Here is a 15,638-nt window from a genome sequence, read left to right as displayed (position 1 = left end):
TTTGTCGGTCAGAAGAAGCGCGTTTCGACATCATGAAGTTACATTCTCTCTTTAAAGGCGGAGAAGCCGGGCCGAGAAGGCAACACTTGGCGGGCGTAAAGGACGGGCTGAAGGGGAGGAAGGAGGCTCGAATAAATAAATAAATAAATAAAAGCGGTTCTAGGCGCTAGTCTGTAACCGCGCGACCGCTACGGTCGCAGGTTCGATTCCTGCCTCGGGCATGGATGTATGTGATGTCCTTAAGTTAGTTAGGTTTAAGTAGTTCTAAGTTCTAGGGGACTGATGACCTCAGATGTTAAATCGCATAGTAATAAAAAATAGTTATAAACTAATTCTTTAGCTTCAGTCACAATAATTTACCAGTACTGGGTGCTTCAAAATGAAGATAGGGTTTTAATGCATTATTACATTCAGCTTACAATTATAAGTAATACATTAAATGAAACAAAAACTCATACAGTTTTTTTGTATACCCGTGCGCACGTGCATGCACTGCTTCGTGTGTGCGGGACGATAAACAGTGAGTGAAGAACATGCTGGACGAGTGGAGAGCCTTCCACGCCTCATACCAAGCAGTCAATTCGGAAGGCTAGTCGTGAATTAGCAATTCCAGTGACGTCTGTGTCGAGAGTTTCTAAGGAGACGCTTAGAACTATGTCCTTCTCGTTTGCAATTGTTGCAAACTCTGAAGTCTACAGGCTACGGTTTACTTGCCAACTATGCAAACGAAATGTCGCTGCATGATGGAGATTTTCTGGATCGTGTCGCCCTCAGTGATGAATCGGTATTTCAGCGAAGTGGAAATGTCAACACACATTATGTGCGCATCTGGGGATCAGAAAATCCCCACGAGATGGCACAGATGCAACGAGACTCCCTAAACTGAATCCTAGGAGAAAGATGAAGTACCTGCAAGTGGCGTTTCTTATGTTGATGCATCCATCAACTGGAAGAAGCTGAACCGTAGTACTTCATTTGGCAGCAAGATCGTGTGCCGCCTCACTGGCATAACTCAGTACGCAAGTGGTTGAAGGACGTTGTACCACATCGCTGGCTTCACCCCAAGGGGCCTGATGGCAGAGCTCATTTCGCATGGCCTCCACGTTCCCCGACCTGACGCCATACGATTTTTACCTTTGGAGGTTCATCAATGATCATGTGCATGTACCTCCGCTATCAACTGATCTACTCGACTTTAGAAACGTAATTGGAGCAGTTGTTGCAACAATTACTCCAGACGCACTGATCAAGATTTGAGAAGAACTAGCCTACCGTCTCGATATGTGCCGTGTGACGGATGGTACTCGCTTTGAACACTTCAAGAAAAACTATTTCAGTTAACTTTCGGTTAATGTATTGTTTATAATTGTAAAAATGGTTCAAATGGCTCTGAGCACTATAGGACTTAACTGATGAGGTCATCAGTCCCCTAGAACTTAGAACTACTTAAACCTAACTAACATAAGGACATCACACACATCCATGCCCGAGGCAGGATTCGAATCTGCGACCGTAGCGGTCGCGCTGTTCCTGACTGTAGCGCCTAGAACTGCTCGGCCCTTGTGGTTGTAAGTTGAATGTGATAAATGCTACAAAGTCTTAAAACCCGTGCATTCATTTTTATACATGCGGTATTTATCGGCACGAAGCATCTCATCAGGGGCTTTACAGTTACATGCGTATTAATTTTTAGTTATAGATACCTCTGATGTGCGATGAGATCTATTTGCTGGTTGTGTCAGTAAGCTTGTGTACGGAAATGTGCCCATTTTTGCGGAATATATACTTATCTGGTACACAGAGCCCAGGAAGAAACAACACCATCAATTCACACATCATATACAGTTGTTTACATAAATTTGGCATGTAAGCATACAGGAATCTATAGTAAAAATTAATTTCCATGTAACTGTAAAGCACTCGACGATGACAGCATGCTGCCGAAACACGTGATGCCAGTATTTGTTGCTAAATAAAAGTGACTGACACAGACAAACTGTTTTATGTATTTTTCTTTGAAGTTACGTGCCTACAGTTGTAGTATACATGAAAATTCCCAAGCCATAATACCACAGCTTGGCGCTAGAAGGACAGAAACGACATTACGCAGCCCACTGAAAAAGTGAGCCATCGAGGTGTAAGACCACGCCAGTCGGCTAAAGAAGGCATTTGGATTGAGCTGACACAGCTGCAAAATTTCCACTGCTGCCGAAAATCAATTGCCGCACGATAATCCCATTTTATTAACGGACTGCGCAATGTTGTTTTGGCGCCTCCGTCAACGTACTGCGCTACTATCGCGCGGGATTTTAATGTTTATTACTAGGATTGCCGACATGTGCCTGCAAAGGAACAAAAAGTTAATTACTTGACTTTACTTATTTCGAGGTGATAGTCAAAAGTTTGACCACCCCCTGTGCAATGGGACCATGGCTTATTAGGAAAAAAAGGAAGGAAAAAATTCGCGAAAGAGACTGGGTTTATCTTTAAATAAACGGTCCTGAAGAATTTCCTATGGTAAAGAGTTTACACCAACGTTTATAAATTACAAAGCTGCGTCCAGCGCATGGCATAAGGTACTATTTTGACAGTATTATTATTTGCTTTCATTGTTCTGTTGTCAGCAGCTTGCGGGTAGCGTTAGTGACTCTCGATCACAGTCCCCCGGGTTCGATTCCCGCCCGGTTGAGGGATTTTCTCCGCTCGGAATTGGGTGTGTGTGTGTACGTTACCCTCATCAAAAAGCAAAAGGCAATCGAATTTCCGAGAAGGGGATTCCCGACCAAATATGACATACCCACATTCATTCCCTCCATCCATCGTTCTGTTCACGACAAGTGTGAGATATAAAAGTGTTGTGGCAGTAAAACTTTTGTATGTAAGTGTTCGTCATCATACGCGATGGAAAACTGAGTGATACTGAGAATTTGGCCCAGGAGATGTGTTCCGAGTGTAATTGTGTGCTTGCGAAAAGCAGGATATTCACGGTCGACTCCCGATCATGATATGAATTTCCAGTTGTATCTTAAGAGGCAGGAAAAGTATTATTTGACTACTTCCGTGGATGCCTTAATTTGCTTTAAACGTCTGGAGCCAGTCACAATGTTTAAGAACAGAGCTAACAGCACGAAGCGAACACGTGGACGGCGATTGGAGGTTAGGTTTCCTGGGAGAGTTCTGAGAGAGTGCAGTATATTTTAGGAATCTAGTGTTTAAGAGACGTTATGAAGCGGTGCCTTATGGAATATATGAAAAATTCAGTTGTGTTTCTTGTGATCTTAATATGTAAGTATAACCTTACGAAAAATGCACCCAAACCTATACGTAAATAAGACACCGACTGGCTAAATGGTACAAAGTAGCCTCTGCCAAGCATTGTACAATGGGTTGTGGAGTATACGTAGGCTTTACACAAAAATACACTGGCAGATTGTTCTAAATTTAACTTTAAATAATGGCTCTGCAAATAACTGGCATAACAACCCTCGAAAGAAATCTGTTCTGCATAGCTACACAGTTCTAATTTCGCTGGATATCCTGGCTTACGGACTTGGTAGCAATTCTTATCACTGACAGTATATGTGTTTGACCTCAGCGACAGAGATTTGTCATCTGAAATCCTTTGGCGCATTATTTAGAAATGTCGAAGAGTAACTGTTGAATGTCAGCTGCGAACATCCTACGCATGATTTGATGAATCATGACTTTATACTGAAGTTTCGTGCTTGCTGCCACTCGTCGTTCACTGTAGTCGACGGTATTTCAACTGGTTCCGTGACAGTCACTTTCAGGTAAGCCATCGAAGACTGAATACTTCTCCCGGCCCACAATGTATTAGCGCACGGTGCGTATTCCGCGTTTGCAATTAAGATAATGGTAGCAGACGGCCCACATTACGCTGTGGGCATCGCCCTCGGAGGTGGAACTGCGGAAGTGAACTGCTAAGTCTGTGTTCTTCGTCTGGAACAAATCGTGGAAATGGCGAGGAGCCACGTATTATCCAACTGATAGCCGCAATCAAGATCATTAGATTTTCCGCCATGCACATTTCCCCTGGTTCTTTAATGATGGAGTCCCAAAATGACAATACTGTCACCAAAATCACAGGTGTTCAGTGGTGCGTTCCTCACGGTGCGCGTGGGCTGGCTCTATCAAAACCATATTGTGTAGATTCCGACCCTTCTTTGAATATTCAACTCATCGGGAAATTTTAAAATTCAAAAACATCACTTTGTCGACGAACTTCCTAGAAATATCATTGACGAGTGTTCTCTTCTAATTACTGCTACCGCTGAATGTATACAATGGAATACCAACCAGCACACACGAAGTTAATGGGTTGTTCTACATCTACATAAACACTCCGCAAGACACTATTCGCAGCATGGCGTGGAGTGCCTTGGGCCGATGCTAGTCATTCCATTTCTCGTTCCTCACTAAAATGGAGCGAGAGTAAAAACATCTATGTGCTTCCGTTCAAGCACTAATTTCTCTTCCCTTTACGACGCTTACGCGAGATGTCTCTTGGTGGCACTAGGGTCGTTCTGTAGTCTGTCACAGATGCCGGTTCTCTAAATTTTCTGAAGAATGTTTCTAGAAGAGAGCGTCTTCTTCCCTCCAGGGATTCTCAGTTGATTTAACTTTAATAACACTTGCGTGCTGATCGAACCTACCGGTCACAAACCTAGCAGTAAGCCTCTGTAGCACAAAAAATTTTCCTTTAACACGATCCGTTTGGGATCCCAAACATTCGAGGAGAGGCCAAGAATGGCTCCCAGAAGTGTTCTGTTCGCGGTCCCCCTTATAGATGAGCAACACTTTCCTAGAGTTCTCCCAATAAATCGAAGTCGATTCGCCTTCCTTGCAACAAAGTTCTATATTTTCGTTTCATGTCGCTTTGCAAAATTATGTCCAGATATTTAATCGAAGAGTCTATGTCAAGCAGCACGCCATTGTTACCGTATTCGAACGTTGCAGGATTATTTTTCCTACTCATCTGCATTGACTTACGTTTTTTTCCATACTTAGAGCAAGTTGGTCGATGGAGAAACTGGCATATTTCGAAATTAGGAACGCTCTCTCTAAGTTTAGAATCTGTTTACTAGATAATACTCTCTGTAGAGTATGCAGAATTAAAGTCTCTGCACCTATGCAACAATCACTACCTATTACCTTATATAACGACCTTACAAAAGTATGGTAAATATTTTTTTTGTTACAGCTAGAAACTAAACTGAATAACCACAGTGTACATTGATAACAAAAGGAAAAAAATGCCACCTAGATCAAGTTTCGATTGTGAAAATGATGTACAATAGTAAGTCAAAGACAGAAATTCACGGTACATTTGCTTTTATTACCAGTACGTCTCAGGTTCCTTACGACAAATGTAGACATCGGGCCTAACCAGTCATTCATTACATGACAGAAATACGTCATTTTCAGAAAGCTTGTATGTGCTTCTGCTTAATACTTGCGAATCACGGGAGATGGACGAACAACTTGTAACAATAGCGGCGAAGTTCAGTGTCCATTCTCCGCGGTCGACAGACACAAGCAAAGCTGTATTCGCAAGGGTAACGCTGCACAACACTGATCCAGTAATACTGTAGGTCGGGAGGGCAGTTTCTCTTCTGAAAGAGCTCAACCAAATGGAACATACATGTCATTCTCAGGAATTGCATTCACAAACGAGGACCTGTTCAGCCACCCAATGAAGATAAATTAATAGGAATAGGTGTCTGCACTGACAAACAAGTCATTAAAGAGCACAAGAAATCGAAAAATGAGTATGAGTTGGCTGTACGTTCAGGCTGCATCAGACGCAAAAGTTGCAATAGGCGACGCGATTCGAAGCATACCGTAAAAGACAAGTTGACTCCTCGGCAAGTTTCATTAAAAGCACTGCAGCAGTTCACTACAACATGTTACAGCGCCTACAGGCCGACGATAGGTAGCCAAAGAATTTTTGAAGATCGGCAGCGCAGAATAGTCTGAAGGCACCATATAAGGTAGAGATATTAATCTCATTTCGCTAAATGCTGGAATACGTCTGCTTTGAAGAGTAACTAGACAAATAAATAACGGGTGACTTCCGCTTTTCGATTTGGCCGTCACTTTGCAGACTCTCCTCATCTGGTCTCACGACTAGTAGGTGATCTTCGGGAACTAAATCCCAGGAGGTTCGCTTCACTAGTTAGCAACGCTAACAATAGGACTATTGGTAGTAGATTGACTAAAAGTAAACTACAACCGGAATCGAATACTTAGCTGCAAAGGAAAACTGCACAACGTTTTAAATTCTTCTTTCTTTAAATTATTTGCCAGAAGACTGGACTAGAAAACAGGAAACATGATGCACCTTCCATCTAAATCACTAAAATTTACGGCATAGTAATTTGGTTGCATTCGGTTCTGTTATTACCTGCAATCTGTCTATAAAGAAACGTGTCAGGAAAGGAATTATCGCAAAGTAAAGAGACATTTGCCATGTACGAATACCTCAGAGCTTAATCATCCCGATTTAAAGGTAAGATATTCAAATTTTATAATTTGCAACTGCTCCGAGAAAACTGTAAATGCTTCTGTTTGAAACTCAATAAAATGTTAGTTCGAGGAAATCAATCTGTCGGACTCCTTCTTTCGTCCTTTCTAACTTAGAATAAAATTTCAACATTAACGTTGTTAATTGGCAGAGACCACTATCTTCAATATTCAATAATGACAGCATACGCCCCCCCCCCCCCCCCCCCCCCCGTAGCTACGTGGCAAGTGCGACGGACTGTCAATCTTAAGGGCCCGGGTTCGATTCCCGGCTGGGTCGGCGATTTTTTTTCCGCTCAGGGACTGGGTGTCGTGTTGTCCTATTCATCATCATTTCATCCCCATCGACGCGCAAGTCGCTGAAGTGGCGTCAAATCGAAAGACTTGCACCGGGCGAGCGGTCTACCCCTACGGGAGGCCCTCGTCACAAGACATTATTAATAATGACAGTGTTTTAAATTGTTTTACATGGCATCTGCATTATTCAAAAGGACGTTATGCAGCTTCCGTTTTATTTTTCTATTCTTGGTCTGTATTACGCAAAAAGGCAGTTTAACTTCATTGAAATATATTTCGCCAGTGCTGTGACATCGTTGTTTCCCATTTGTTCTATTTTATTATATTAAGCACGTTGAAAGAGAGAAAATGTACTGGCGTTTAGTAATGGCGTATTATTGTGTCTTTTTTTCTTTGCCCCGACCTTCTGACGTTGAAGTCCTATACTTGCACAGACTTTTCCTTATGTAGTGTTTCAGCGTTAAGTTCACTGCTGTTATATGTCTTATTACGTTGTCGGCTGTTCTTAACCTGAGTCCAGTAAAATTCAAGTTGTACCTCTCATTATGCACGTGTGAGTCATGAGCAATACCACGAAATAGGGTGGCAGTACTGGAGAGGAAAAACAACGATTATTGTGTCCAGTACGCCTTTATTTCATCGTACCCGACGAGGTCTGTTCACATCAGATTCTGCAACCTGTGAACGACATTGAGAATAACTGAGGACGACTGGGGGCTGAGAAACATGTGGTGCTAATGAGCAGGTATTTGCGAGTGAAGGCCCCCGCTCTACAAGGCCAGTTACAAAGGCACGCAAATGTTGAGTGCGGGGCGAGGCTTACCTCGCGGGGTCGTCTTCTTCGTCGTGGCGGCGATGCCCGTTGACCTGGCGGTGCTTCCTGCGCGCGGGCACCACGCCGTCGTACTCGCGCTCGCGGCCGTAGATGCTGCCGCCGAAGGGGTCCTCGCCCAGGTAGAACCTGCGCTGGTGCTGCATCATGTTGCCGCTGCCGCTGCTGGAGCGCGACTGAGCCGACCGCGAGGCCCGCGGCGGCGCGGAGGGCCTGGCTCCCCCCTCCCAGCCGTCCGCGTCCACCGCGCATGCGCCGCCCACGCCGGCGCGCGCCGCTGCCGCCGCCGCCGCCTTGCTCCCAGGAATGCTGCCGGAGCCTGAAGTGGCACAAAAAGTGCGCAAAACAGGAAAGATTACTGCGCGTTCTTGGCCGCACGCGCTGAGGTGCTGCACTTCTTGGGCTCTACATTGCTGCTCAAATCTCAAGTGAGATACTGAATATGGGCCCACCTGTTATGCGAACAAGTTTTCTCATTTAAACTACACGTATGAGCGCCCTTGTGCCATCCTCTGATGATGGTCGAAGTAGAGAGGATATAAAATGTAGGGCAAGGAAATCGTGAAGAAGAGAAATTTGTTAACGTCGAGTATAGATTTAAGTGTCAGGAAGTCGTTTCTGAAAGTATTTGTATGGAGTGTAGCCATGTACGGAAGTGAAACATGGACGATAACTAGTTTGGACAAGAAGAGAATAGAAGCTTTCGAAATGTGGTGCTACAGAAGAATGCTGAGGATTAGATGGGTAGATCACATAACTAATGAGGAGGTGTTGAATAGGATTGGGGAGAAGAGATGTTTGTGGCACAACTTGACTAGAAGAAGGGATCGGTTGGTAGGACATGTTTTGAGGCATCAAGGGATCACAAATTTAGCATTGGAGGGCAGCGTGGAGGGTAAAAATCGTAGAGGGAGACCAAGAGATGAATACACTAAGCAGATTCAGAAGGATGTAGGTTGCAGTAGGTACTGGGAGATGAAGAAGCTTGCACAGGATAGAGTAGCATGGAGAGCTGCATGAAACCAGTCTCAGGACTGAAGACCACAACAACAACATGTGCCATCGTCAGTGACTATTCTTTATTAATTATAACAAAAGCAGACAAAGGCATTTATTAGTGATCATGAGTGAAAAGTTACCCACCGACCAAACACTAGATGTTCTGAAGGACAACATCACCAATACAACCAAACCAGTACCCCAACAGCAAAGTACCAGAGTCACATTCAACAATCACTGAAAAACGTTAAATACATTCACAAAAGGTCAGATAAAAGAATGACACAGAAAAATGCAAACAAACCCACACTTAACTCCTTATCGAAGGTGCTGGCTATGAGCACTATGGGACTTAACTACTGAGGTCATCAGTCCCCCAGAACTTAGAACTACTTAAACCTAACTAACCTAAGGACATCCATGCCCGAGGCAGGATTCGAACCTGCGACCGTAGCGGTCGCGCGGTTCCAGACTGTAGCGCCTGGAACCGCTCGGCCACCTCGGCCGGCTCGAAGGTGCACAAACAAAATATTGCAGTAAGACCAGTCGTCAGTTCCAGAAATGGTCCATACTATCATCTATCTCGAAACCTGGCAGAGAATCCAAAGAGATTCTGGTCGTATGTGGAGTACCGGGTGATCAAAAAGTCAGTATAAATTTGAAAACTTAAAAACCACGGAATAATGTAGATAGAGACGTAACAATTGACACACATGCTTGGAATGACATGGAGTTTTAATAGAACAACAAAAAAAAGACACCCCATATTGCTAGACGCGTGGAAGATCTCTTGAGCGCGTCGTTTGGTGATGATTATGTGCTCAGCCGCTACTTCGTCATGCTTGGTCTCCCAGGTCCCCATATCTCAGTCCGTGCGATTATTGGCTTTGCGGTTACCTGAAGTCGCAAGTGTATCGTGATCGACCAACATCTGAAAGACAACATCCGACGCCAATGCCTCACCATAACTCCGGACATGCTTTACAGTGCTGTTCACAACATTATTCCTCGACTACAGCTATTGTTGGGGAATGATGGTGGACATATTGAGCATTTCCTGTAAAGAACATCATCTTTGCTTTGTCTTACTTTGTTATGCTAATTATTGCTATTCTGATCAGATGAAGCGCCATCTGTCGGACATTTTTTGAACGTTTGTATTGTTTTGGTTCTAATAAAACCCCATGTCATTCCAAGCATGCATGTCAATTTGTACCTCTCTATCTACATTATTCCATGATTTATTCAGTTTTCAAATTTATACTGACTTTTTGATCAACCGGTATGTTAGCGGCAAGAAACAATCAATGCTTTCTCTGTGCGATAGCACTGGAGGTACTATCGAAGACTGTGCTGCCAAAGCAGAGTTACTAAACACAGCCTTCCGAAATGCCTTCACAAAAGACGAAGTAAATATTCCAGAATTCGAATCGAGAACAGCTGCCAACATGAGTAACGTAGAAGTAAATATCCTCAGAGTAGTGAAGCAACTTAAATCACTTAGTAAAAGCAAGTCTTCTGGTCCAGACTGTATACCAATTAGGTTCCTTCCGGAGAATGCTGATGCATTAGCTCCATACTTGAGAATCATATACAACCGTTCGCTCGACGAAAGATCCGTGCACAATGTCTGGAAAAATGTACAGGTCATACCAATATTCAATAAAGGTAGTAGGAGTAATCCACTAAATTACTGGCCCATATCGTTGACGTCGATATGCAGCAGGATTTTAGAAGATATATTGTGTTCGAACATTATGAATCGAAGAAAACGCTCTATTAACACACAGTCAACATTGGTTTAGAAAACATCGTTCCTGTGAAAGACAACTAGCTCTTTATTCACATGAAGTGTTGAGTGCTATTGACAAGGGATTTTAGATCGATTCCGTATTCCTGGATTTCCGGAAGGCTTTTCACACTGCACGACGCAGGTGGCTCGTAGTGAAATTGCGTGCTGATGGAATATCTTCTCAGTTATGTGACTGGATTTGCGATTTCCTGTCAGAGAGGTCACAGTTCGTAGTAATTGACGGAAAGTCATCGAGTAAAACAGAAGTGATTTCTAGCGTTCCCCAAGGTAGTGTTATAGGACCATTGCTGTTCCTTATCTACATAAACAATCTGGGAGAGAATCTCAGCAGCCGTCTTAGGTTGTTTGCAGATGATGCTGTCGTTTATCCACTAATAAAGTCATCAGAGGATTAAAATAAACTGCAGAACGATTTAGAAAAGAGATCTGAATGGTGCGAAAAGTGGCAGTTGACCCTAAATAACGAAAAGTGTGAGGTCATCCACATGAGTGCTAAACGGAACTCGTTTAACTTCGGTTACACGATAAATGAGTCCTATCTAAAAGCCGTAAATTCAACTAAATACCTAGGTATTACAATTACGAACAACTGAAATTGGAAGGAACACATAGAGAATGTTGTGGGGAAGGCTAACCAAAGACTGCGTTTTATTGGCAGGACACTTAGAAAATGTGAGAGACCTACTAAGGAGACTGCCTACACTACGCTTGTCCGTCCCATTTTAGAATAGTGCTGCGCGGTGTGGCATCCTTACCAGATAGCACTGACGGAGTACATTGAAAAAGTTCAGAGAAGGGCAGCACGTTTTGTATTATCGCGAAATATGGGAGAGAGTGTCAATGAAATGATACAGGATTTGGGCTGGAAGTCATTAAAAGAAAGGCGTTTTTCGTTGCGACGGAATCTTCTCACGAAATTTCAATCATCAACTTTCTGCCCCGAATGCGAAAATATTTTGTTGACACTGGCCTACGTAGGGAGGAACGATCACCACGATAAAATAAGGGAAATCAGAGCTCGTACGGAAAGATATAGGTGTTCATTCTTTCCGCGCGCTATACGAGATTGGAATAATAGAGAATTGTGAAGGTGGTTCGATGAACTCCGTGGCAGGCACTTAAATGTGATTTGTAGAGTATCCATGTAGATGTAGATGTAAATATTACTAAGGAAAATGTACGCTTAAGAAACGACAGGAACCCGGAAAACAGATAGGATCAAAAACATAGACATTCCAGACACAAGTCAAATATACTGAGATGACAAAATTCGTCAGATACCTCTTAATATTATGTTGGACCTTCTTTTGTCTGATGTAGTGGAGCAACGCGACAGGGCGTGGACTCAACAAATCGTTGCAAGTCCCCTGTAGCAGTATTGAGCTATGTTGGCTCTATAGTTGTCCATAACAGCAAAAATGTTGCCCGTGCAGGATTTCATGCACGAACTGACCCGTCGATTATGTCCTACAAATTTTTGATGGGATTCATGTCGAGCGATCCATGTGACCAAATCACTCGCTCGTAATGCTCAGAATGTTCCTCAAACAAATTACGAGCAGTTGTGGCCGAGCGACATATCGCAAAGTCATACACGAAAGTTCCATCGTTGTTTGGAAACAAGTAGCGGAACGTGTCCATTTCCAGTCAGTTGTCGGTTTAGTTGGACCAGAGAACCCAGTCCATTCCATATAAACACAGCCCAGACTACTATGGAGCCACCACCAGCTCGCACAGTCCCTTGTTAACAGCTTAGGCCCGCGGCTGTTACCAACTGAAATTGAAACTCATCTGACCAGGCCACGACTTTGCAATCGGCTGGGGTCCAACCGATGTCACGAGCCACTGGGGGCCGAACCACACGATAACGCTGGGTTCGGTGTCGGACGGCGGTGGGGTGGGTGGACTGCTGTAGCCTGTTGTGGGGCTGTGAACCACTGAGGGCTACGGCGGGGACGACACCTCTCCGTCGTTTCTGAGTCCTCAGTTTCATACAATACAATACAATGGTAAACTCTTCACACTCCAGAGAAGTGCAACAATAATGAAAATGTAGTCGAAACATTTCAAAACATCTACATTTATTTACTCGAGAAAATACACTCCTGGAAATTGAAATAAGAACACCGTGAATTCATTGTCCCAGGAAGGGGAAACTTAATTGACACATTCCTGGGGTCAGATACATCACATGATCACACTGACAGAACCACAGGCACATAGACACAGGCAACAGAGCATGCACAATGTCGGCACTAGTACAGTGTATATCCATCTTTCGCAGCAATGCAGGCTGCTATTCTCCCATGGAGACGATCGTAGAGATGCTGGATGTAGTCCTGTGGAACGGCTTGCCATGCCATTTCCACCTGGCGCCTCAGTTGGACCAGCGTTCGTGCTGGACGTGCAGACCGCGTGAGACGACGCTTCATCCAGTCCCAAACATGCTCAATGGGGGACAGATCCGGAGATCTTGCTGGCCAGGGTAGTTGACTTACACCTTCTAGAGCACGTTGGGTGGCACGGGATACATGCGGACGTGCATTGTCCTGTTGGAACAGCAAGTTCCCTTGCCGGTCTAGGAATGGTAGAACGATGGGTTCGATGACGGTTTGGATGTACCGTGCACTATTCAGTGTCCCCTCGACGATCACCAGTGGTGTACGGCCAGTGTAGGAGATCGCTCCCCACACCATGATGCCGGGTGTTGGCCCTGTGTGCCTCAGTCGTATGCAGTCCTGATTGTGGCGCTCACCTGCACGGCGCCAAACACGCATACGACCATCATTGGCACCAAGGCAGAAGCGACTCTCATCGCTGAAGACGACACGTCTCCATTCGTCCCTCCATTCACGCCTGTCGCGACACCACTGAAGGCGGGCTGCACGATGTTGGGGCGTGAGCGGAAGACGGCCTAACGGTGTGCGGGACCGTAGCCCAGCTTCATGGAGACGGTTGCGAATGGTCCTCGCCGATACCCCAGGAGCAACAGTGTCCCTAATTTGCTGGGAAGTGGCGGTGCGGTCCCCTACGGCACTGCGTAGGATCCTACGGTCTTGGCGTGCATGCGTGCGTCGCTGCGGTCCGGTCCCAGGTCGACGGGCACGTGCACCTTCCGCCGACCACTGGCGACAACATCGATGTACTGTGGAGACCTCACGCCCCACGTGTTGAGCAATTCGGCGGTACGTCCACCCGGCCTCCCGCATGCCCACTATACGCCCTCGCTCAAAGTCCGTCAACTGCACATACAGTTCACGTCCACGCTGTCGCGGCATGCTACCAGTGTTAAAGACTGCGATGGAGCTCCGTATGCCACGGCAAACTGGCTGACACTGACGGCGGCGGTGCACAAATGCTGCGCAGCTAGCGCCATTCGACGACCAACACCGCGGTTCCTGGTGTGTCCGCTGTGCCGTGCGTGTGATCATTGCTTGTACAGCCCTCTCGCAGTGTCCGGAGCAAGTATGGTGGTTCTGACACACCGGTGTCAATGTGTTCTTTTTTCCATTTCCAGGAGTGTATGTAGACATGAAACAATATTTAGAAGGCGGTAAGTGGCATCTTTTTAATTTGTCCTTTGTACGTTGTTCTATCTTGTGGTAAATGCAAGATAACATCGATATTTTAGCTAAATAGATCTGACATTTTCATTATTGAAATATTTTTCTTTAAAAACTCTTTTATCTACCTATGTTGTTATTTTTGCACCGTGTTGGCTTTTTCTTTGACAGGTTCTGAAAATGCGAATACTTTTCTGTTGGATATTCCGTATCTTTTGTGGGATAACACTAGTAGGAAAAACACCAGGCTTCATGTACCCTTTGTATTGCGTCACGAAAACAAAGCATATCACAAAATAAAGATGAAGAAGAAACAAAATCACGAAATCCATTACTGTAATAGGAGTGAGTTAGGCGATGACGGATTAACTTCCAATATTAGCAGATGACGGCACAGTCCCCCATTCTGCCCATGCGCAGTCTGCAGTGTACTGTGGACTTCAGACGTCTACAATCGGTACAGTAAATTGATCACTGACGTCACTGAGCCACCCGTGGCGTGCTTGGCGGTTGATTAAAGTCCATTTTACACGTGTGACTTTCTGATCTAAATCGACTACTCGGTGGGTGTGCAACTAGTCAATGTGCGTGCACCTTCCGTGCCTGTGTGTAAGTCAGCAGTCTTCTATGTCGCAAGTGTGTCTTTGACATCAAAGATTTATAGATTGTGTCGAGTGCGGAGTTCTTAATTGCTGAGTGTGCTTCACACTGCGCATTCACAGGCACAGTGGACGGTGACGGCGCTGCTAACATCGGAAGTTATCCTATTCTGGCGGAGCTCACTCCTCTCATAGAAACCGATTTTGTGCTTTCGTGTCCTCTTAACCTTTGTTGTGCTCTTTGCTACATTTTCGTGAGACACTTTTCAGGCTGCACGAGGTACTTGTATTTTTTTCCACTGGTGTTCTCCTACTAGAAAGATGAAATATCTGCAAGCAAAAATTTATTTACGATCTATAGAGAAAACACTTACATTATGCGTAAATAAGAACGTAAACTGATAAACACGTTTTACTAAAAATTATTTCAACAGTGAAAAAGTCGTAATTATTTGACGAGAAAAATAATTTTTCGATCTTATTCGGCACTTAACAAGAAAACAACGTGCAAAGGACAAAGTAAAAAAGCGCTGTTTACCGGCAAAGCGCTCTACATGTTCTTTGATGTGTCTATAAGTATATATTTTGTATGTTTTGAAATGTTTGGGTGACACTTTTCCTATTATTCCTGTTGCAGGCGCGTGGAATATTTAGAACACGATCTTTTAAAAGTACATCCACTACGAAGTGGCCATTAATAAACTGTTATCGTTCCTTGTTCCTACACTGTTACTATATTTCGATTTTTTCGTAGAAAGGAAAAAAGTCTCTCATAACCTAGTTTCACCGTTCAGATGCCAAACAACACAGCAGACAGCTCTTGCAGCACACGCGATTTTGGCGCTGACGTACAGGGCTATTACAAATGATTGAAGCGATTTCATAAATTCACTGTAACTCCATTCATTGACATATGTTCACACTACAGATAAGTAGAAAAACTCATAAAGTTTTGTTCGGCTGAAGCCGCACTTCAGGTTTCTGCCGCCAGA

General features: G+C 44.4%; 1 protein-coding gene across 2 annotated transcripts in view; it reads right to left on the bottom strand.

The window, feature by feature from the left end:
• The window catches only part of LOC124619829, a 1,389,509-nt gene that overhangs the window by 70,235 nt on the left and 1,303,636 nt on the right, over positions 1–15,638 (bottom strand). For both annotated transcript variants that reach the window (XM_047146446.1, XM_047146440.1), the window contains one exon: positions 7,664–7,991. In XM_047146446.1, coding sequence (XP_047002402.1) covers positions 7,664–7,991 — 328 coding nt within the window. The remainder of the gene's footprint in view (positions 1–7,663; positions 7,992–15,638) is intronic.

This window comes from Schistocerca americana, chromosome 1 (genome assembly GCF_021461395.2).
Source record: "Schistocerca americana isolate TAMUIC-IGC-003095 chromosome 1, iqSchAmer2.1, whole genome shotgun sequence".
NCBI lineage: Eukaryota > Metazoa > Arthropoda > Insecta > Orthoptera > Acrididae > Schistocerca > Schistocerca americana.
The sequence above is the reverse complement of the archived record's forward strand: the minus strand, read 5'-3'. Positions and strand labels throughout refer to the sequence as shown.